This window comes from Muntiacus reevesi, chromosome 18 (genome assembly GCF_963930625.1).
Source record: "Muntiacus reevesi chromosome 18, mMunRee1.1, whole genome shotgun sequence".
Lineage (NCBI taxonomy): Eukaryota > Metazoa > Chordata > Mammalia > Artiodactyla > Cervidae > Muntiacus > Muntiacus reevesi.
In genome coordinates this window covers 25,681,377-25,705,763 of record NC_089266.1, presented here as the reverse complement: position 1 = coordinate 25,705,763, position 24,387 = coordinate 25,681,377, and the positions used below count along the sequence as shown (strand labels likewise).

The window sequence follows — 24,387 nt, the reverse complement described above, 5'->3', positions numbered from 1 at the left end:
CATCAAGCACCCCTTCTCCCTGAGGTTCTCTTTCCCTCAGATAACGACCTCAACTTCCCACTCAGTTGCCCAAGTCAGCAGTTGGGTGTTACTCCCTGCTAGTCCCCTCTCTTTGCCACTAACAACCAAGCACTATCGGTCTACCTTCTAACCATCTCTCAAATCCACTCACTTCTCCCCACCTCTGCTGCTTCTTCCTTAACCCAGACACAGCTCCTCCTTGGTTTCTGCTTCTGCAGCAGCCTCCCAGACTCCAAGCATGTCCTTCTGATTCATCCCCACACAGCCACCAGAGGAAACCTTCTGGAATGAAAACTCAATCTCTCTGGTTAAAATTTTTCAGCGAGTTTCCATAGCCTCCAGATAAATCCCACTCTCCTGCTCCAGAGTCCAAGGAGCCCTGTGTTCTGGGGCTCTGACTCCACCTTAGCTTCACCTACAGCCCCCAGCCTGTGCTACCCCATCCCATACATCCCTCACTCACTGCAGTGAAACTGGCTGCATGGATACCCACTTCCCCCACTAAACCTGGACCTCCATGGAGGAAGCAGTTATGTCTGCCTTGTTCACTACTCCATTCTCAGAGCCTAATATGGCAGAACCTCAGGAAATATTTGTTGGATGGACAAAGGACTCCAGAAAGAAGAAAAACATCCACGGGTGCATCTGCAAGGGAGTTGGAGAGGAGATAGAGGGAATATCCCCTTTAAGAGACAAGAGTCCTATAATCAAAATCTTAGAACATCAGAGATTGAAGAGACCTCAGAGGCCATCTGATAATCCACTTTTTGATTTACAAAAGAGAAACCTAAGGGAAGGAGTCACCCACTGGACAAGGATGGGTGGGAGGAGGGAGAGGTGGCAACTGCCGAGTAAGGCAAAGGCATAGTGAAAAGTGAATATTTAGTGTTGATAAGGCTTCTAAAATAAGTAAAGACAACATTCCTTCTGGGTGCGATGGTGGGACACTGCAGGTGGCCTGCTTCCCAGGTCTACCGGAGTGCGGCTGGACACGCCTCCTCACAGTGACCACTAGGTGGCGCCAGCTCACCAGACAACGAAGAGAACTCGAGCTGGCCGGCTCACCCTCTGGTTGGGTCCTTACTGAGTTCCTCCCCTCAGATCTGGCACTCTGTAAACCCAGCTGCTCTGGCAGTGCCCAGGTGGCATAATATTTGGGCTCCAAGGAATCGCTTGCTTCAACAGAGAACCTGTTCTCGTACCAGAGAGAGGGTGTTCAATGGACTCTGAGGCACTGGCCGACACTGCCTCTTCTCCCTCCTGCCAGCCTCCCAGAGGCATCAGACTGTCTGCCCTCCATCACCCCTCACCAGAGGGAGGACTATGCCCAGGCTGACACCTGCTCAGCTTGTTGGCTCAGGTGAGGCGCAATGGGTGGCACTGGTCCCACTGAATCCTCTGGCAATCTCACCACCCTGAGCTGGCAGATGCCTGCCCAGCGGCTGGTGGCTCCAGTCTTGCTGGCCTGACAGGCCCCTTTGGGGCCACATGGCCTCATCTAGGAAGCTGCTTCTATCCTGGAGTGGGACAGCTTGATGCCAGCGCCTGCTCCAGGCCACCCCGTTCCCTAACCCTGAAAGCGTACCCAACCGAGATGATTCAGCCCCTTTCCAGTATTAGGGAGTCCTAGTTATTCATTCATCAAACATCTATTGAGTACTGAGGTTGTGTGTGCCAGGACCTGCCCTTGGAATCTAGAATATAGTAGTGAACTAAACAGATACGGTCCCTGGTGTCCTAGAGCACGGAGGGCAATGGGGGATCCGATGCTAACTTCACATTACCAAACAATTATTTAATTGCTCTCTTCAGTCCCTAATGCTGCAGTTTAAATCTGCTTTTAATTTTTTTATTTTTAAATATTTTTTTTTATTTTTCAGTGGGTTTTGTCATACATTGATATGAATCAGCCATAGAGTTACACGAATTCCCCATCCCGGTCCCCCATCCCACCTCCCTCTCCACCCGATTCCTCTGGATCTTCCCAGCCCAACAGGCCCGAGCACTTGACTCATGCATCCCACCTGGGCTGGTGGTCTGTTTCACCACAGATAATATACATGCTGTTCTTTTGAAACATCCCACCCTCCCCTTCTCCCACAGAGTTCAAAAGTCTGTTCTGTACTTCTGTGTCTCTTCTTCTGCCCTGCACATAGGGCCATCGTTACCATCTTTCTAAATTCCGTATATATGTGTTAGTATACTGTAATGTTCTTTATCTTTCTGGCTCACCTCACTCTGTATAATGGGCTCCAGTTTCATCCATCTCATTAGAACTGATTCAAATGAATTCTTTTTAACAGCTGAGTAATATTCCATGGTGTATATGTACCACAGCTTCCTTATCCATTCATCTGCTGATGGGCATCTAGGTTGCTTCCATGTCCTGGCTATTATAAATCTGCTTTTAGAACTCATAGGTTTTCATAGCAGAATGCAGCATAGACATTATCCTAACATAACCCACCATCATCGCCACGCTTTCATGATTCCAGGATTCCGAGCTCCCGACCCACTGCTCCTTCACTTTACTTAGGAGTGCCAGAAGGAGGGAAGGGAGTGAGGCTTCATTGAGGACGGCGTGAGTAAGGTAGACTTCCTTCTGTCTCTGAATTACTTGGCGTTTCTCTGTCTCAGTTGACGGGTGAATGAATGAATGAATGAACCCCCAAGAAGGGGCTTATCCAACTCTGTAGGGCTGGGGGCTCCAAAGCAGGCCCAGCCTGCCTCCCCCGCTCCTAGAATGGGAGCGGGGGCCGGCCCCGCCCAGTGCCCTTCCTGCCCCTTGTGCCGCGGGCTCTCCAGGCGCCCTCTTGGCACCAGAACAGAGGGCATCCAGAGCGGGTGGCAACTCGCCCCGCCACGGGCTCGGAGCGGCCGGCGATAGGCGCTGAGGGGACGCGGAGATAGACAGACAGATAGCGCTCCCCGGGCCCAGCCCCCGCCCCCACCTTTCCCACGCCGCGGCCTCTCCACTTGGGCCTGGCGGGCACTCCTGCCCCTTGCACCCCGGACTGTGGCCTTCTGTCTTCGCCAACGGCAGCTCTCAAAGCCCTGAGAACACTGACAGCTTACCCTGGCGGTCTGGTTTTGGAAAGGGGCACAGAGCCCCTTCCAAAGCTTTCTTCCAAAGCACGCTTCTCCACCGGACAGAGTCTACGACAGAGACCCCTCCTCCGGGCTGGGCAAGACTTGGGGATGCTGCAGAGCCAAGGACTGACCACAAGGTGGCGCGCTGGCACTGTGCGTCCTGGGACAAGTTAGCCCGGTCAGGCAGGGGAAGAGGACAGGAGAATTGACCGCGGGGCCCTATGTGAAGGTTGTATGCAACTAGGAACTGATGTTTGGAAGAGACTCCTTCTCCCGCAACCTAAAAAGGCGGAGAACAGAATCGAAAGTGGAATGGATCAATGCTTTGGGAGCAGTTTGGATGACTTAGAAGCTGGCCTTGTGGGCCAGACAGAACTAAGAGGTGGGGGTCCCCAGGGAGGAGAGCCTCTTTCCGGGGGGGGGTGGGGGGGGGGGACAGGGTTCAGTGGAGCATCATGGATCTCAACTCCTTGAGGTTGGGAAGGTGTTGAGAGTTTTATGTGCATCTGTATACAACTACAAATTCAAGCGCAGACACCCCATCCCATGGCCCTCCACTCACACTACTTTCAGACTCCCATATACACTGGCTCACTCTCTCACATGCACACTCCTGCACTCATGTGCAATCTTTGTATGTACATGGACTCTGTATGTGCTGCAGAACACAGGAAATCTCCTCATCACACACCCTTGATCTCTAAAAATGCTCACTCTGTCTGGGTATTAGAAGTCCCAGAAGCACAGAATATGCCCCTAAACTTACTGAAGCACAGAGAGCCAGCCTGTGTCCCACCCATCTTCATGGGGACCATGTTCTCTCCTCCAAGCCTAGGTCATCTCTGGAACTTTTGGAGATAAATTTAACATCACTACACACAGGCTGTGTACCTCCTGGAGCCTCCCTGGACCCAGTGATGACTTTTTTAGGCCTGAAGCACTTTTGCCTGATGGGCCCCTTCATTCGTTAAAATCATTTTTTAAAGTTACATTTTGTGACCGCATTGCTGTAAAAACGATATAGTAATATATATTCAAACTTTTTCTTTAACATAATTTTTTCTTCTTTTCTTCTAATTAAAAAAGGAAAAAACTAGAACATTTTCATGAGCCTGGGTCCTGCCACCTTGGGAATGTTTGTCTGCCCGTCATTTGCCCCACCACCCCACACACCTTGAACCACCTACCTCCACAGACACCCAGCGGGCAAATTCCCCTCCTCTATGGCACCTGAGCCCACCTTCCACTCACAGGCAGAGATACAGACAGACGGACAGACCTGGGGACTCTTGCAGAGATACCCTTGTCCCACTCTTTCCTCCAGCAACACTGAGGAGTTATCTGGGCTGGGGAAGGGATCCATAGGAGGAGGAACAGAGGGGTCTGTGTGAGTGTGTGTGAGAGAGAGAGTGTGTGTGTGACTGTGCGTGTGTGTGAGTGTGTGTGCTTGTGTGTTGAGTAACAACAAAGAATGAGAGAGAGAGAAACGAAAGAGCGCAAGAGCATGTTTTGCCTGGAAGGCAAGACTTGCAGCCAATCAGAGCGCTGGGGCCTCCCTCTGCGACTCCACTATTGAGTCTATAACCCGCTGGCCGGGCGGAGCTGGCAGCATTTGACTGTGGCTTGGGACGCGACGAGAGGCGCGCCGCGACCGCCCGAAGACCCGCGATGGTCTAAGCGCCCCTCGACCGACCCTCCCCAGAGACGCTGCCGGGAACCCTCCCCCCTCGCCCTCCGGACACACAACCCCGCCTCGTCTCCTCCGCCTCCCCCGAGCTCCTGCCCGCTTCGGCGTTCCGGCTGAGGCCAGCCCGGGGGTGGTGCGGCGCCCGCCAGGATGAGTGGCTCCTTCGATCGCAAGCTCAGCAGCATCCTCACCGACATCTCCAGCTCGCTCAGCTGCCACGCGGGCTCCAAGGACTCGCCCACCTTGCCCGAGTCTTCCGTCACTGACCTGGGCTACTACAGCGCTCCCCAGCACGACTACTACTCGGGCCAGCCCTATGGCCAGACCGTCAACCCCTACACCTACCACCACCAGTTCAATCTCAACGGGCTTGGAGGCACGGGCGCTTATTCGCCCAAGTCGGAATATACCTACGGAACCTCCTACCGGCAGTATGGAGCCTACCGGGAGCAGCCGCTGCCCGCTCAGGACCCAGGTGAGGACCGCGGGGTCGCTGAGAGCGGGGGGCACTGGGAGGTTCCCGAGAGAGAGGAATTGGAGCCGAAATCTAGGGGAGCGTCCCGGCTAAGAAATGTGCTGTCTGAAGTTGGAGACGGTGAGCTAGATGACCCCCAGAGTGGACGGACGACCTTCCCGTCCAGAAACTGGGCGCCTTTGGGGCGTGGTGCACGCGGGACGCCGCGATCGGTCCCGGGTGAGGATCCGGGTGAGCGAGGCGGGGAAGGAGAGGGCCCTGGACGGTCAGGGAGCCTCCGGATCCAGGTGCTTTCCCGGCTCTTCAGCAAGCGGCTCTCCATCGGGCTGCAGAGGGCTCGGGACAGGCGGCGGGCGCTGTGAGTTCTGCGACCGCAGAGTGGATCAGGGCTGGGAAGGGGGAGAAAGATGAGGGGGACACGGAGAGAGACCCCTCAGAATTACGGAAACAGGGAGGGAAGCAGCAGCAATTGAGAGTGAAGAAACGGGGGAGGGGGGAAGAAAAATGGAGGCATAAAAATATGTTTTTATAAAATATATAATATTTTTATTTATAAACATAAAGTGGAGGCATAAAAATGGAGCGACAAAGTGAAAGAAAAGACAGAAGAAAGGAACTGAGGAAAGGGCGAAGGAAAGAAGGAAAAGGAAGTCTGATGTGTCCGCAACTTTTTCTGAAATCTAAAATTATTCTAAAAAGAAAAGTTAAAAAAAAAAAAAGGAAGAGAGAACAGGAAAGAAAGAGCGAGAGAAATGACCGACGGCGAGGTGCCCGTGAGAGGGCGGCGAGCAGGCGGGTGGCAGGGACTGAGGGGAGCGAGGCGGCGGCCGTGCGCGTCCAGGGTGGCTGGCGCCGGGGACCGAGGAGGCTAGGAGCGGGGAGCGCAGCGTCGTGGGCGGCCGCGGGCCAGGCTCTGTGGCCGCAGCTCCCTCCCGGGGCGCCGGCGGCGGAGAGCGCCGCCGGGAAGTCCCCGGACGAGTCGGCGGGCCGGAGGGTGGGGGCTCCCGCGGGGCTCGGGAGGGCGCCGGTATCTCTGGCCGAGGCTGAGTTGCCCATCGCCCGGTGCGTTGCCCGCAGTGTCCGTGAAGGAGGAGCCGGAAGCTGAGGTGCGCATGGTGAACGGGAAGCCCAAGAAGGTCCGAAAGCCGCGCACGATCTACTCCAGCTACCAGCTGGCCGCCCTGCAGCGCCGCTTCCAGAAGGCCCAGTACCTGGCGCTGCCCGAGCGCGCGGAGCTGGCCGCGCAGCTGGGCCTCACGCAGACGCAGGTCAGTGGTGGGCGGTCGAAGGCCGGGAGGACTCGGTGGGGTCCTCCGGGACCCCGGGATACCCCAGGCACCGCTGAGCCTCGATGGCCTCATAAGTTCCCTGCAGGCCCTTGAAAGCCTTGTCTGTGGGTAGAAGGACCCCCAGATCTCAGACTCAGTTGAAGTTTGTGCATTAGCACGTGTACACGTGTGCATATTTGTGAATCGTGCGACTGAGTGTGTCTATCAGAAGGAGAGTTATCCCCTGCTCTACCCCAGAATCCCCAGTTTCCACAGGCTCCCAGCTGCGTTGGTCACTGCTAGGAGTCCGCATCATGCTCCCCACCACCTCATCCCACCACCCCAGGCTAGGCGTGTGTGTGAGGGGTGTACATACACGTGTATTCATGTCTATTTGCACACAGTCTAATGTGTGCACAGTACATGTGGGAAACACACCTAAGGAGGAAGGTCTTTCAAGGGCCACTGTGTTTACTGATGGACACATGTACTTGACTGGGCCCCCGTGGTGAGTGTATGTACAAAAATGTGTGCTTGTATCAAAAGACTGCATTCCTGCTCAGTACCCAAATGCTCCACCCCTTGTGCGCTTGGAGGCAAGAACAGATTCCCCACAAAGGAGGGTAGGGGAGTCCCCCAGCCCCAGCCTGTCCCTAAAGCCCCCAGCAGCCTGTCACTGCTCAGGGGAGGAGCTGCAGACGCCTGGCTCCCTACAGGTGTTGACAGGCGGGCCTGGGTTGCGGCTGCGTGGGGCCCGGTCCGCCGGGAATCTGGGTCACCCAGTGAGGAGCTGATTCATTGTTTGTACCAGTCATGGGGTGGAGAGCGGCAGGGGGAGGGGGAGATACCCCAAGGGAAATTTGGGGAATCATGGCTCACCTGCTCCTGAGTCCCAGATCACCCCCATTAACCAGCCCTGAAGGGCTCTTGAGTGTGTGAACATGGGAGCTCATGTTTGCAGGGTGTTTATCTGGGTGTATCTGTGCGTGTGTGTATCTTTATAGACTGATGCCTGTGTGTGAAGTGGTGAGTGGGTATGTTCATGCACATGGAGATGCTTATGTGGGTGTGTATTTGTCTCTGTATATCTGTGCACCTTTGCTTATGGGTTTCTAATGTGAACAAAATGCTGCAAACTACCTCCTCCCCTCCGGGCTGCCCTTTATTCAGTGCTTACTGTCAGTAGTACGGATGGCTGCTTTAAGTTCTTTATCTGTCTTAACTTTTTTGAGCGCTATAGTGACCCTATGAGGTAGGTAATAGTGCTGCCAGTGTCCCCATTTTGCAGATGAAGAGAGCAAGAACCAGAGAGGTCAGGTAACTTGCCCACGGTCATGCACTTGGCAAGTGGCAAGCAGAATTTGGACCTAAGCCGCCAAAAGTTCCTAGCTGAAGTTCTGTCCCCAGTAGAAAAAGATGCTGGCCTGGAGGCAGGATGCCTGGGTTTTGCCTGGGTCTTATGTGACAGTGGGTTTTTCCCTAGCCCTCTCCAGACTGGCTTCCTGGACGGGTTTTCACGAAGTGTTCTAAGAGGCTAACTAGCTCCCCCTTTCTTTTTGGGGCAGGTGAAAATCTGGTTCCAGAACCGCCGTTCCAAATTCAAGAAGCTCTATAAGAATGGGGAGGTTCCCCTGGAGCACAGCCCCAACAACAGCGATTCCATGGCCTGCAACTCACCACCGTCACCCGCCCTCTGGGACACCTCTTCCCACTCTACTCCAGCCCCTGCCCGCAGCCAGCTGCCCCCACCACTCCCGTACAGTGCTTCCCCCAGCTACCTGGACGACCCCACCAACTCCTGGTACCATGCACAGAACCTGAGTGGACCCCACTTACAGCAGCAGCCGCCTCAACCAGCCACCCTGCACCATGCCTCCCCAGGGCCCCCGCCCAACCCTGGGGCTGTGTACTGAGCACCTACCCATCCTGAACCTCTCACGAAGGAACCCCGGGACCAGGCAGAAGGCGCCTCCGTCCTAGCTGACACTCAGGAATCATCGAGGAGCACAGGGGAAAGGACATCCCTTCCCCCTTCCCTTGCCCCTTCCTCCAGGGACCCAAGAGCTTCCAGAGGAAATTTACATGGACCAAGGATGCCCCCTGAACCTCCCACCCCCTGCCTAGACACTGGGGTGCCCCTCCAGATGTTTGGGCACTCCCCTCCAGCTGGGACAGCTGTTCCCCTTCTGCTCCAAGAGCCTGGATTGGCTTCAAATGGCTCATCACCTTCCAGATTCTAAATCTTAGTACTCAGTCCCCAGACTGGATTCCTTGGGTACTGGGGAGACTGTGGAGTGTGCCCAGGTCTGGCTTGGGCTGGGGCACCAGGCACCTTGGATCCCAGGACCTGCCAGGCCCAAGATCCTCCCCCAAGCCACCTGTGGCTGCCTCCTTCCTGAGCATCCCCTCTGCCAAAAAGACATTGGACCGTGAGACTGGGACTCAGGGTGGGGACCTCAGCGAGCCCTGCCCTGAACTTCTAGCCCTCATTTAAGATTTGAGGGTTACACCAAAGAAAAGCCCCAAGTAAGGGAAGCTATTAATATTTGTGGCTTTAGAGAGAAGAATTCAAGGAGCACCTCGCCTCCCCCACTCTGGTCGAAGAGGAGGGGTGGGTCCCAGGCAGCCTTCCCGATCACCCATTTCTTCTCCCGTGTACAGGACTTTGCACAACTTTGGTTTCAAAAGCTGTTGAAAAATAGGAAGACAAAGGGCATTGTTAAGAGTTAGGACCAATCTCCCCTGCGTGGGTGCCTCTGCTCACCCCCACGCCCCCACCCCACCTCTTCCCACATCTTCCTCTCCTCCAGTAAACTGGCGCCAAACCCCAAATCTCCAAGGAGACACACCAGGAAAGACAAACCCCCAAACACCCCCTTTCCGGTGGCCTTGGAAACAGACTGTTCCCGCCAAGACAGAGAATGTCGGTGAGGTGCACGGTGTTATAACTCGGTACCTTTAGGGGTGAGGGGGTGGCTGTCTGAAAGGCCGGTAGCACTGGCTCTTCCTGGCCTAGATGTCCCCCCAGAGCCAACTTTCCTCCACCCCTGATGTGGTCAAACATCGAAGAAGAGGAGGGGTAGAAGACTGTAGCTATATATATAGTATGTATTTTTTTTTTAAAGCAACAGAGAGAAGCAGCCTCCTCCCTCCTGTGGTTTCCTATTTATGTGGCCCTTTCCTCCTGGATGTACCTGCCTGCGCGCAGTGAGCTGAGAGAAACAGAGATGTGGGCTCCGGCTGGATTTGGGTTTGGTGGGAGGCACAGGCGCGAGGAGAGACATGGTGGATCTCAGAGAGTCCCACTCCAGGGGGATGGGAACGAAGCCAGCTCCCACCCTCCCCCAGCCTTCTCATTTCTGCTTTCTTATTGGACTCACCTTTATATATAACATTAATAAAAAAGAAGAAAATAACCACTGAGCTCTTTGAACTGGAAGCTAGAGGCAAGCAGCTCTCAGGGGAGGGCTGGAGTCAGGGAAGTTGTTTGGTGGGGAAGGACCTCTGAGGAGGGGCTCCTAAGGGATTCAGAGCCCTGGGGACCTATCGCTGGGGCTCTGAGCTTAAGTGCTGAGTTGGGCTTGGCTGGGGGGAACAGATGCTCCTGACCGCATGGAGCATCATGCGGGGCACGGATGCTGGCCCCGTGGTCTGGGGAATGGAGGCTCCCAGCCCTTGGCCTCCCTGACTTCACTCTGCTTGGTGTCCCTTGTTGGTGTGATTTAGCAGCCCTCCACCGCTGCCGCTGCTGGGTCACCTCAGGGCTGCTCTTTGATCCTGGGCTCACACACAGACATGCTCGCACACATGTGTAACCCCCCCTGCCTCCACGCCCAGGCATTCCCTTGCCACTCACCCTCCTGTCTGTCCCTTTCAGTTGGAGGTGAGGGTGAGGCCTTAGGCAGGGAGAACAGCACAGCTCCCTCGGCTGGCAGGGACCCCAGGCCATTGAGATCCAGGCTGTATCATGGAAACAGACACGGGGGGTTCCACACTGACCTTCTCATGAGTGCCTGGGCCCTGACTCACTGACGGCCTAGGCCAGCAGCGCCGCCCCCTCCTCTTCCAGCTGCCCAGCTCCAAGACTCTGGAGGCAGAGAGCTGGAGGTGGCAGTAGGAACGGAAATGTGCGTGAGCAAACATCTCGGCCCAGATGGCAGACACAGATGGAATTCACGCACACGCTTGTGAAGCCACCTCTCACACGTGTACCAAGACTCACATCTCTCTACCATCACACATACATGGACTCATGTTGTCCTCTGAGGCCAGATACATAGACCTGAATGCTCATCTGAGACACGTTAGCATCACACAAATATACAAATGATACACTCCAAGGGATACACAGGTGCACACACACACAGCAGACAGCTCCCTGTACTGGAAAAAGTCTAGAATGGAGGCTCAGTAACACCGTCCAGCAGCCGGGGTGACCCAGCTCAGCCTGGAAACTCCCTGTCGGAATCTCAGCCTCTCACCTGTCGAATGGGAACAACAATCCCCACCCTTTGGGGCCTCTGGGGCGACTGAGCCACAAAGCAGAATAAGGATGAGGAAGCAGAACAGAAGGGCCCTGTGGAGCAGCAGGACTCCAGAACCTGGGGACCTCCAGCCTCCACCTTATCCTTCTGCCTCTCAGAAAATAGGCCTCCCCTCCCCCTTGCCTGAGGGTGGCGGAAGGGAGGAGGGCCTCCAGCCCAAGGACGCCAGCCGGGCTGGCAAGGGTTAAGTGGCAGCTGCCAGGCGGGGCTGAGCTGAGCAGTTTGGGTTGAGGGCTGCGTGCAGGCGGGAGCAGCGAGGCGGCAGCCGGGCAGACTTGCTGGAGACACTGCATTTTATTAGGGCTGGGCTGCCAGCAAAGGGAGGGAGAGGGAAAAAAAGGGCAGAAAGAGAGAGGAAGGAAGGAGGGAGGCTGGGCGGGCAGGCTGGCTGGCGGGCTGCTGCGGGATGAAAGGATGTTGTAAGCTCCTAATTCCTCCCTGTTCATCCCTGCTCTGTCAGGCTGGATTAACTGCCCGGGTGACCTCCCTCAGGGTCAGCCCCACCCCTGACCTCCCCTTCCTCCTCTCCTCACCTCCAGGCCAAGCAGGTCACCCTCTTCACCAGCCTAGGGTGGGGCGTGGGGGGCATGGGGACAGGTGCTTAGGTGGGGGACCTGGCAGAGTGCCTGGGTGGGGCGGCTGGGCCCATCTTCTGCCAGGTGCTTCTTGACTACACCCATTGCCTCGTGACAACCTTCAGAGAAGAAGAGGGGGGCGAGGGAACCCCAGTCTGCCCTGAGGGTCACTGTTCTCCAAACCTTAGTAAGGGCTGGATTTGCTAAACCCATATTCTGTGCCAAGCACGTTACATGTGATCCTCAAAACAGCCTGGGAGGTGGGTGGTATAGTGCCCATTTTTCAGATGGGGAAACAGGCTCATCTGAGAGGTCCAATCTCTGTCAAGGTTACATAACTATGTGCGTGTTCAGTCGCTCAGTCATGTCCAACGCTTTGCAACCCCACAACTTGTAGCCCAGCAGGCTCCTCTGTCCATGGGATCTTCCAGGCAAGAATACTGGAGTGGGTTGCCATTTCTACTCCAAGAGATCTTCCCGACCCAGGGATATATAACTAGTACGTGGCAATGCTGGGATTTGAACGCTGGTCTGTCTGGAGAATGGGTGCTCTTTGTGGGCTTTTCTGCAGACAGTTTACTAAAATGCCCAGGGCAGGGTGTCAGAGAGCTGAGTAGCTCTGCCTACCCCAGCCCTCCAGCCCTCCTTTCTGGGTTCTTCCCTGGGAGAAGTGTGGGGGGAAGGGCTGGGCTTCTTCCCCAGGGCTGATCCTTGGAAAAGCTTGATGCTAGAGTCAGGAATGTGCACGCTGGAGTCAGCTGACCTGGGGTGAATCCTGCCTCCACTACTGACTGTGTGATCTTGAGCAAATCCTTTAACCTTTCTAAGCCTCAGTATTTTCATCTATAGCATAGGAATAATGCTACCTGCCTAGCAGGTAGTTGTTGAGAGGACTCAATGGATAGTGTGTATAAAATATTTCACAAGGTACACAACACATAGTGAGTACTGCTCAGTATATCAAAGTTGCTGATGACGATGGTGACAGGAAGATGGGTCTTACTGCCCACCTTGACTCCTGCCCCATCCCACCCTCGATGCCACTGATTCAGACCCACGCCCCTGGCTGCACTTCCCACATTGTTGATCTGCCCATTTCTAGGTTCATTCCAAAAAGGAGTAAGTCAACCAATGTTTACTGAGCACCTGCGCTATTTCACGCACTGTTCTGGGCACTATGGTACCAGATGACTGAAGCCTGGGGAAGGAGGCACAGATTTGGGTGAGGAGCTCCCGGGTCAGAAGCAAGGGCTACCCTGGAGAGGCCCCCAGCGGGGCAAACCTGACACCCCCAGGGGAATCGGGTGGGTTGTCAGAGGAAAGGGGCAGGGGCAGCTGGTGGTGGGTGGGAAGGAACCATGGAAAGGCTTCGGGGGGAGGTAGTATTTGAATTGTGCCTTGAAAAAAGGATGGCAGCATGAGAGGCAGAGATGGGGGTCTGGGAACATACTCCCTGGAGATCCCACCTGCAGAATAACTCCTCTCCCAGGACTCACACGGCGCAAGGGAAGGAAGATTGTGGGGAGCCTCGAGACCTTCTTGAATTGGCTAGAGCTTCACCTTCCTTCACCTTATGCTAAAGGGAGGGGTGGCATGGACCCAGAAAGTTCCTAAATACTTCCCTGGAGGCCAAGCTCAGGGAAGGGTAAGGATCTGACAGTTGCCAGCCCCTCAGACATGCTGGGAGCCACCCTGCCTCTGAGAGCCTGGAGAAAGAAAACCCCTGCCCCTCTCCTGGGAGGAGAGGGCTCCTGCCCTTCTCACCTGTGGAAATGGATGAGAAGGATGATCTCTATCCTGGTCTCTGAGGCCCTTCCCTTTAAGGGGTCCTGGATAACTAGGGGGTCTTAGAGATTTCACCACAATTCAGCCTCCACACACCACCTGCCTCAGCAACACACCATCACTACCACCTTCTCCCCAGGCCAGCGGAGCCTCCCACCTCTGCGGGAAAGGGGACTCCAGGCACTGGGACCCGACACTTGATGTTCAGCCTCCCCACCTAGGTGAGGGCTCTGGTTGGCTAAGTCAGGCTGAATTGCATCAACCAAGCCCGGAGGGGATGGCAGAGGGCTGGGGGAGAATGAAGGGGGGAGGAGAAGGGAGAGCCTTCAGCCAGCACCCTGGCCTCTGTTTTTCCAGCTTTAATTGCAGCGTTAATCACCTTAATAAGCTGTTTACCAACCACCCAGCAGCCTGAGACTAGGAGGTTTAGAAGCCAAAAAGTGCTTGGAGATGAGTTTCCTGAGCCCCAGGGAAGAGGGGCAGGAGGACAGTGCTGATGGGGGCCTTGGTGGGGCTTGGGGCAGAGGGAGCAGATGGGGGGCTGGCAGAGAAGGCTGGGGTCAGAGAGTCATGAAGGCCAGCCTCCAACTCTTTGCAGGGGCCCAGACCCTCTACCCCAGAAGCCCTTGAGTCAGTCTTCAGGGAAACCTTCCCGGACCTTCAGCCCAGGTTCCCAGCCCCCATCTTTGTCCTTTGTCACTCAGCCTGCTAGTCACTGCTAACTGGATGACTCTTCTCTTCCCAGGCCCCCAGTCTTAGCTCTGTGGAGGCAGCGCCTATGTCACACCTGTACTGTCTCGTCCCCAGCTCAGAGCACTGGGCAGGGACGACATGGAGAATTTTTGTTCACCCTGGGGAGGGTTGCTGAGCTGCAAAGCAGGGGGAGCATGTGGATGTCTTGCATACCAAGGTCCCTGGGGGTAGAGCTTTGAACTGGGCTATAAAGCATGAGGACAGGGGCTTGGGTATGTTCACTCTGTGCTCATCATGCTGGCTGGAGAGCAGGATTTCAGTGGACATCAACTGTCCAGGTGAATATGTGAAGCCTGCTCTTGGGATCCCTCATACAATCCCTCCCACTCCCATTAGATGAGGGATGGTGGGGCTGAGGGGGGAATGATAGCTGCCTTCCTCTCTTGGCTGTTGAGGGCCAACCAGACAATGAGTGGAGCACCCAGCACCCAATCACTAGCTTCTTGGTGAGCAATGCAGGAGCTAGGAGTCCCTGCAGCCTCAGTGGTCATCATCGCATCTACTCGTCTGTCGGGGAGTGTCTCCAGAGAGGCTGTATGACTTGCCCAAAGTCACATAGTAAAGGAGGGGCAGTGAATTTAGGAGACCTCCTGGCAAAGGAGAGACTTTGGGATTTGTCTATTGAGCCCCAAGGTGAGCTGTCTGAGAGAAGGAGTGACTTAGGAATCCAGGGCAACTAGGATAGACACCCTGACAGCAGGCAAAGCTGGGGAGGGGGCTGAGAAGGGGAGGTGGCTGAGAAAGGAGGGGCCTCAAGGCCCAAATTCCTGGCTAGTCTCCTGGAGCAAATGGGAGCAGGACTGGCAGTGTCTGCTAAGTAAGCAGGGACCAGAAATTTCACACCCTGGAGGATTAGCTGGGACGGGGGAGGGGGTGTCCCCCCACCCCAGGCAGTTCAGCTTATACCTGGCAGATTGACGGCAGCAGCATCATGCCCTTCCTTGCACACGGAGGGCATCTGGCCACATCCTGCAACACTTGTGACATGTCCCACACCTACCCCTGGGACCAGTCATGCCTGCCCTGAGTTTAGGAATCACCAGCGGTGTTGGGTAGGGGGGAGCGGTGACATGCCTTCAGCTAAGAGAGGGTAAGGGGAAGCTGAGGAGAGCAAGAAGCCACAAGAAGCAGGAGTTTGGCTTAAGGAAGGAAGTCTGTCAGATGCAGATGCAGATGCAGATCCTCCCAAGATCAGGCAGTGAAGATGCTAATGGAGCACCTTCTGTGCACAAGGCTTGTACCGGGAGCTTTCACAGGCGCAGTCTCATTTAATCTTCTCAGCTGCCTGGTAAAGGCAGTGCCGTTATTATCCCACTTCCCAGGTGAGAAAACAGACTCAAGAGCTTCAACAGTTTCCCCTAAAGGCCTCCAGTGAATGTGTTTCAGAGTTCAGCCTTCCGAATCCCTGGCCTGTGGCCCTCTTACCATCCCATGGCCTCTAAGACTGAAATGGGGAGAAGGCAAGGAGGGTGCCAGGCTCAGCTTTCCCCATTGTTCCCAGATCAGCTCTGTGTCCATAGAAATACCAGTGTGTCACAGAGTAGGACACATGTGCAAACACCCAGGCACACGTGTGCACATTTCTGAGTGATAACCCCGACTTGGACATTTATTGTGTATTGTCAGCTAAGTCATTTGTCCTCTCTGAGGTTCATTTTCCTCATGTATAAAAATGGAGCTAAGCATCTGTAACTTTCAGGGTTTCTGAGGAAATTAAATAACACTTAACACAAAGCTTGGCACAGTGACGGAGCTCAACAAGCTATACTGTCAGTTCTAGATGAAACCAGTCTCTGTACAGTTAGGACACTCCTCAGTTCACCTTGGGAGTTCTAGGTGCCCTCAATGGGCCCAAAGTTTACCCTTTTGCCCAATGAGGGGAGTTCTCATATATACAATTCCTACCTCTACTTGGAAAATCCTTTCTTGATTCCAACCTAAGTCTGCCATGCTTCAGATGTAATGGAAGGGCAGCCACCCAGGACAGAGCCATGTGCTGGGCCTTAGTCCCAACAGAAGGGAAGAGGGTGGAGTTTAAAACAGGCACACCTTGTTTTGTTGTACTTCAGTTTATTACACTTCACAGATACTGTAATATTTTTATTTTTGCAAATTGAAGATTCATGGCAACCTCAGGTTGAACAAGTCTATTAGCACCATTTTTCCAACGGTATTACTTTTTAATTAAGGTATGTGCATTTTTTTAGACATAATGCTATTGTACACTTAATAGACTACAGTAGAGTGTGAACAACTCTAGTACAGTGTAAACATAACTTTTCTATGCACTGGGAAACCAAAAAATTTGTGTGACTCACTTTATTGCAATATCCATTTTTATTGTGGTGGACTAGAACCAAACCCAAAATATCTCAGAGGTGTGCCTGTATCTTTTGGTTACTAATCAGCTAAAGAGCTGCTTCTTCACATCTATATACTTGCAGTATTTCATTAATTTGTGTTTCCAATATAACAGGAATATATTTCCTTATTTATTGCAAGACTAGAGAACATCATCCTATATTTATCTTATATCCAGCCACTATACCAAAATTTTCCTACTTCTGGAATATTTTCCCCTTAAGCTCTCTTATGTTTTCTAGGTATACAATCAGATATCAGTAAAGGATGGGGGAGGGCTTCCCCAGTGGCTCGGTGGTAAAGAATCTGCCTGCAATGCAGAAGACACAGGAAACCTGGGTTCGATCCCTGGGTTGAGAAGATCCCTTGGAGAAGGGCATGGCAACCCACTCCAGTATTCCTGCTTGGAGAATCCCATGGACAGAGGAGCCTGGCAGGCTACCAGGAGTCCATGGGGTTGCAAAGAGTTGGACACAACTGAAGCTACTTGGCACATATGCACATCAGTAAAAGAAATCTCTTTTTTTTCTCTGCTTTTTTGTCTAGCAGGAGGGATTCTGGGGTTACAGTAGAGGTAATCATTCATGAATGAAGAAGTGAGGAACCTCAGCTGCCTCTGCATGGGCTCTGGCCCAGGCAGGTTCTGGATGATCTCACTTTCAGATACCTTCCCATCTGGGGTACTCAGAAGGCTGTCCTGGAAACATAGTTGGAAGTCCTCACCCTTTCCAAACAGTAAATGCTGGAGAGGGTGTGGAGGAAAGGGAACCCTCTTGCACTGTTGGTGGGAATGTAAATTGGTACAGCCACTATGGAGAGCAGCATGGACACCCCTTTAAAAACTAGGAATAAAGCAAACTACGCTATGACCCAGCAATCCCACTACTAGGATTATGCTGAGAAAACCATAATTTAAAAAGACACATGTACTCCAATGTTCATTGTAGCACTCTTTACAATAGCCAGGACATGGAAACATCCACTGCCCAATGAATGGATACAGAAGTTGTGGTACGTATACACAATGGAATATTACTTGGCCATAAAAAGGAATGAATGTGGGTCAGTTGAATTGAGGTGGAGAAGCCTAGAGCCCTTATAGAGAACGAAGCAAGTCAGAAAGAGAAAAATAACATATGTTATTACATATATATGGAATCCAGAAAAATGGTACTGATGAAACTATTTGCAAGGAATAGAGACAGACATAGAGCACAAACTTGGGGATACACCGGGGGAAGGAGAGGGTGGGACAAATTGAGAGAGTAGCATTGACATATATTCACTACCATGTGTAAAAGAGTTAGTGAGAAGCTGCTATAGAACATAAGGAGCCCAGCCTGGCCCTCTGTGATAACCTAGAGAGGTGGGATGGCAGAGATGGGCGGGAGGCTCAAGAGGGAGGGGATATATATACACACACACACATATATATGTCTGATTTGTATTGTTGTATGGCAGAAACCAACACAACATTGTAAGGCAATTATCCTCCAAATAAAAAAGAAAGAAGTCCTTACCCTTTAGCCAGGGTCCTGCACAACTCCCTCCCCTCCACATAAAGCAGCTCTGTCCGCCCACCACTCTCTCTTGCCATGGGGGTGTTTGGGGAAGACAGTCGGTCCAGGGTTCTGCTCACAGGTGGAGATCAGCAGAGGAACAGGGATAACTGGACAAGATCCCTCAGGGACAGAGACAGAAAAGGTTTTTCTTGCTTGGCAGTCAGAGATAATACAACTAATCCTTGCTGAATCCTGATTGTATTTAGAGGCTATTGTGTTTTAACTCATTTAGTTCTCAACACCCTGAGAAGCACAGGCTGTTAATTATTATCTTCATTTTCCAGATGAGGAAGGCAAGGTACAGAGAGGTTAGGAAACATGCCCAAATTACACAATGTTATAAGCCAATGTTACCTCAAGTAAAAAAGAAGAAGAAAAAAGGAACTTGCCTATGGTCATAGAGTTGGACTTGAACTTGGGCATCTGGCTCTTTATTTTTTTGTGTGTTCCTGGGGATGACTATACTCTTCATTATGTGGTGAGTTGGTAGGTCAAGGAGAACTGAGGCAAAGGAATAGGTCACTGTACATCCTGGCATACCTGGTGTATTTCACAGCGCATCTAGGGTGGGCTCTCTCTGTCTCCATGAACTTCTGAGACATTCTGATCATTATCCCTACTGCATAGGTGAGGAAATAAAGATCCAGGAGGTAAAGCGACCTGTCCAGAGCCTCTCAGCTGAGTGTCTGCGTTCCAGAGACTCCATGAAGTCCCTCTGGACGAGGAACACATTTTATTTTCCAAGGGGCCAGGGGAAATAGTTCATATTGTTTAGATGGGGCTGCCAAGGGGCTGGGAGTGGCAGGGCATTGAAAGCAGGGATGAGTCCCAGGGCAGATTCAGGCTTTGGGAGAGAGGGGGGAGGACCTGAGGACGTCACCAGGGGTGAGAGCAGCCTCCATCAGTGGGTCCAGCTGAGCCCGTGGGCTTGGGGAATGTGACAGGAGCCCAGCAGAGGCATGTCAGCAGCCTCCCGCAGTCTGGCTTCCCCCAGGATCTGTTGGAGCAAAGAATTCCCAGTGGCTTCAGGGCTGGGAGGAGGAGTCTGCAGCAGGCCCCAGCTTGCAGGGGCAGAGAAAGCAGCTCCTGGGGCCAATCTGAAGGAGTGGTCTGGTGGCTCTGTGGCAGACATGGTGGGCAGTGGGAGGGGTAGGACCTGGGCAAGGGTCTCATGGCCCTATCCACACCTAATCCTGGCCTGCCATCCCCAAGAGAGAGGGAGCACCAGGCCTGGGGGAGGGGGCGTCCGGCAGAGAAAGGAAGCCCTGAAGGGGAAGCCCCTCAGTCGGAGACAGGAGGCGGGTGCCCTGCTCTCTGGCAACCTCCAGTCTGAGGAAGGAGCACGGGTCCTGACACGTCAGGTGAACAGGCCAGAGAACATGATCACAGGGACGGGCTGCCAGGCCCGAGGGGATTGCAGAGCAGGGTCCCCCCAAGGAGCCTCATGATCGGAGTGGGATTATCGAGATGTCATGCTCCTAGCCTCACGATTCGGCCCGTCTGCTATTCACCAGCTTGAAGTGGGGAGGGGGAGAGGATGGGGGGCTAAAGGCCAGAGTGGAAGTCCTCAAGCCCGCCAAAAATTTGACCCAAAACTCATCTGAACTCTTGAAAGGGCACGGTTCAGATGAAGCTCAGAGGAATATATTCCACATATATTCCACAGAAAGTGGAAATGAAGTAATCTCTCCATTTTGGGGCCAGAGAGGCTGAAGGCCTGGCTCTGTGAGTCTCTGTCCTCCAGAAACCTTGATGTTTGGAGGAGCTTGAGGCCAACTCCTTTCCCTTCCTGGGCTGGCAGACACATCCCCCGGGCTGCCAGTGGGGCTGAGGACCTTAGAGATGAGACGTCAAGCTGTGGGGGTTGAAAAGGCATCCAGTCTTGTGGGAAAAGCAAAGCCCTGTGCTCTGGGAGCTTCCAGTCTGACAGAAGACACAGGCTGCGCTGTAGTGCTGCAGACTGGAGTGGAAAGTGGTGGTGGACACACATCAGCCCCTCACACACACACACACACACACACACAGATTTAGGAAGGGAAATTATCTAAGCTTCAGAGCGGGTGTGTAACGTGCCCAAGGTTACACAGCAAGTAGAAACCGAGCGATGCTCTCCTCACCCCCCTGTACCCCTGCATCCCCTCCTTCTTGAGTTGCTGTCAGGGCCAGGGCACAGAAGGCTCAGTGGAGCCATCCAGAAAAACAGCCTTTGGGTTCCTGTGCCAGGGCTGGACTCTGTGGCTACATCTCAGAGCCACCGGATGTGCCAGGAATGGCTGGGACGGGAGCTCGGGGAGGGAAGCAGGCAAGCCTTCAGGGAACAAAGCAAATAAATTCATCATCAAATTATCAGGTTCTGTGGCCATTCAGTCTCCCTCACCAACTGCTTACCAGGGAAATATTCCCAGAAAATAGATCAACAGCCAGGAAAAGGGGATGGGAATAAGGGAATGGGAGAAGCTCACACACAGGGAAGCTAGTCTGTGTATTTCTGGGGATGTTTCAGTCTGTTTCCGCATATGTTTAAGTCCCCAGGCACTTCCTTCTTGGTTCATCCCTCTGTCATATTTCTCTCTATGAGTATGTAACCTGGAGTGTACTTCTCCAAATTTGTCTGCGTATAAGCGTGGAAGGCTCACATGTGTCTCGTGTGCAGTTCTGCCCACTCCATGTGCACCGATGTATCCACCTATCTGTGTGTGCACTTTGTTGTGTGGCTGTGTGTGTACTTATGATGACCCCATGCCTGGGTCCTTACATCTGTCTATTTCCGTGCATTTGTCTGGGGCTTTTGTACTTTGAGGTTTAGGGTAGAAGAAACTTTAATTCCTTGCTTTTAAGCAATCTGAGCTAGCCAGGAAAGGGGGAAGGGAAGGCATGAAGAGGCAGCCACTTTTCTCTCTGCAACTTTTTTCATCTTGGAAGGGGAGAGACAGCAGTCACCCAGGGACTTGCTGACAGAATTTCTCCCTGGCTGCCCCAGGTCCAACGGCAATGCTACTCAGAGAAGAGGTGGGGGGGGAGGGCTGGAGAGGGGAGACTAGAACTGAAGGGCCCCTCCTCTTCACCCCTCCTTGACCTGGGAGAAGCCAGGAGACAGATGCGAGAGATGGGAAGATATGAAAGAGAAATACTCTGGGGTCAGTGAATTTTTCTTTACCACCCTAATTGTTAAAACATTACTCATCTCTTGGAACAGAGGTTCCCAGGCGAAGGTGGACCCTAGACCCTTCAAAACCAGGGGTTAGAGGAGTTTTTGCAGAGGCCTGAAGCCCATCCCCACACATTGGTCTTGGTCACTGCCTCCCCCCACCTTCCTCGCCAGCCCCCTCTTGGCACCATCACCTTCCCCCAGGCCAAATGAGCCCTGGCAAGGAAAGGGTTATCCCAGGTGAAAGTTATGGGTGGGAAACACCTGCAAGACACTTTTCTGAAGAAATAAGCTTCAGTGGCCCCAAGGACAGAAAGCTGAGAGGAGACAATGGCAAGAGCTGAGGTTAGATGCCAGGCAGAACTAGAAAGCTGATTATCAGATCAGGGGAGGAAAAAGAAGGGTGTATCGTTACCTGCTTGGAAGCAAAAAGTAAGTTTTGTACTCTCTGTCCTTTCCCCTCTCTACCAACATCCCTTATACATTCTGGGGAAGTCCTTGATCTCTAAGGCCCCATCTACACAAGCCTCGGCTACCCGGATAACATTCCATTGACTCTGGATACAATCCCAGAGGCAAGTTCAGGCATCCAAACCCAAGTGAGGTTTGGAGCTGAGTAATCAGCTGCTAGGGATATGCAGACTTTTTGTCGGGGGAACAACCAGCTCCCCACCCCCACCTTGCCGGGCAGATCTGGGGGTGGGGGAGGGGCAGTCTGTCACTCTGTCTTCCCAGCCCCCTCCCACCGACACAAGCTCCCTCTTCCCACCTGCAAGTAATTTGGCCAATGGGAGGGCAGTTCAGATGGTAGTGTGGAATCCCTCTGTGTGCACTTGGTGGGGAGGGGGCTTACTCCTTTCCCCCCAGACCCCGTGTGCCCTTTTTCTCTTCACAGCAGCAAATTACTTGTAATTATCTCACATTGCAAGCCTTCAGGAGCTGCTCCCAAAATTGCTTTAATTGAATTAATTGAATCTCATTTTGTTGGGGGAGAGATGGGGAACATGTCTTAAAATAGCCTTGGGGGAGAGGGAAGAACAGCCCCAAGTCAGTTTTCTTGTGGTTGAGACCCATCCAACTGAGAGAGTGAGCTCTAGGCACAGCTGCTGGCGCTTCTGCATTCAGGATCTTGCCAGTGTCCGGCTCTCAGAGGTGCCGATCCAGGATGTGTGGAGTTCTCTAGTCTTCAGCCCCCTTTCTCCTGCCTGCTCTGAATGGATGGCAGTGGCAGTATGAACTCAGCCTCGCTGTGACCCCTCCTCTTCAATACATACAGCAGTTATAAACACCATTTATTATTAATGAGTGCTTACTATGTTCCAGGCACCATGTCAAACATGTTACAAGCACTATCTCTTTTCAACATCACAACCACACTGGGAAGCAGGTCCTATTAAAGTTCCCATCTTGGGGGAAGGAAAAGGAGGCTGAGAGGTTAAGCAACTTTCCAAAAGTCACACAGCAGAACAGGACTCTCTGGAGGCCAAAACTCCAGTTATAAACCATTCTACAATGTTCCCCCTCCCTTAATGACCCAATTTTCCCAAAGAGGTGTCCGCACAGAAAGGAACCCCAGGCTCCCTTCCTGCAGCTCCAATGGTTTGTGGAAAGGGAAGGAGGTGCCTCTCCCACTGGGGTCCACTCCCATCAGCTGCTAGGAGCCCAGGGAAACTGGACCAGCTCCCAAACGGACAAGGATTCCTGTTCCCGCTGGAAAGGGAGGGGGGCTCTGTCATGTTCAGCTCAGCTGAACCTCTGACTAGAAGAGTAATTATACTCCTGCTACTTGACATTACAACTTAGGCTGTTGTTTTAACGATGCGACTTGTGTTGGGCTGTCCAATTAATCTCGCCTTTGGAGGCTTTCCGAGATGGGGCGGTAGATCTTATCTCAGGTCTGTGGAAAGAAGAGTGCAGCCACGTGCTATGGAAGGGAACAGCTGCCCTAAGGACCTGTGGCCTCAGTGAAGACCCAGAGGAGGAACCTGGGGCTGGGGCCACTGAAAGCCAGTGGAAATGGGGGTTGGTGGCCAGGGGCAGGAGAAGGTGTCAATGGGCAGGGAGCAGGTGTCTCTTCTCCTGGCATCCTCATTCCTCCCTACTCCTGGACCTTGGCTTTGGTCCACCCTGTGCCATCTGCCACCCCCAAAGACCACTCCATGTATGTTTTGAGGAGTAGGGGGTGGCCCCTCAGGGCCTCGGAGGGGTTGACTGCAGGGGTCCTGAGGTGGGGGGCTCCCACTGCCTCCCCTACATAATACTCCAACTTGGGCTTGTCTTTATCCAGTCTGGGTTGGCGTGAAGTGCCTGGGTGGACTTTGCAGTTTGCTAGGGAAAAGGTTTAGGTAGTAAGAGGGAAGTCTGACTTGGGAGCTTCTAGCCTGGCATTGGAGGTCCCTCCTCCAAGGCCTCGGGCCAGGCTGGACTGGATTCCCTGAATTATTTGCCAACCCTGTCCTCAGTCCCCCTGCTAGAGAGAGTGAGTGTATCTGTTTGTGTACTATGCCCTCACTGTCCCCTGTACTTCCCTAGCCTGGCACTTACCACACAAGTGGCTGGTCAATCTCTAGCTCCATTAGCCCACAGGGTCTGCCTCAGTCACCTTGATATCCCTAGGACCTAACACAGAACAGGCGCTCTTCACATGTCTAGATGGAGAAGTCCAGTTCCTTCTGGGGTTTTCCTTCTCTTCTCCCTCTTGCTCCCCTTTCCACTAGGTAAAGTTTGGACCTTTCCACCCCCAGGAGACACTTCTCCCAGGGGAGGACTGGACTGGCTCAATGAATGTGTCCTCTCCCAAGGAGAGCAGGAACTCTCCCTGGGCTCAACGTGGACACAGAGAAGTATCCAGTTCCCTCCAGAACTAGGCCAGGAGAGCATCTGCTAAAACGATCACTCAGACTTTGATCATTCCCAGTATTAGCATCTTCTGGTTTCACACTGGCATGTCTGAAAATGTGGACATTATTAGAACATTCCAGAGCTAGAACCAGATAGCCAGGTAGAGGTAGAGGACTCAGTGCGTCTAGTTCAGTACTGAAAGAGTCAGCTGGGAGAGAAGAGAAAGCTGAGCAATCAGCTCCAGGAGTCAGAACATGAACAGACCTCAGCCAAGGCC

At 53.2% G+C, this 24,387-nt stretch overlaps 1 protein-coding gene across 1 annotated transcript; it reads left to right on the top strand.

The window, feature by feature from the left end:
• The first annotated feature begins 4,818 nt into the window (after positions 1-4,818).
• On the top strand, positions 4,819-9,913 carry DLX3 (distal-less homeobox 3). Its single transcript, XM_065909986.1, has 3 exons — positions 4,819-5,273; positions 6,351-6,541; positions 8,107-9,913. The coding sequence occupies exons 1-3, from the start codon at positions 4,949-4,951 to the stop codon at positions 8,452-8,454; spliced, it is 864 nt and encodes a 287-aa protein (XP_065766058.1). The 5' UTR covers positions 4,819-4,948; the 3' UTR covers positions 8,455-9,913.
• The last annotated feature ends 14,474 nt before the right edge of the window (positions 9,914-24,387 follow it).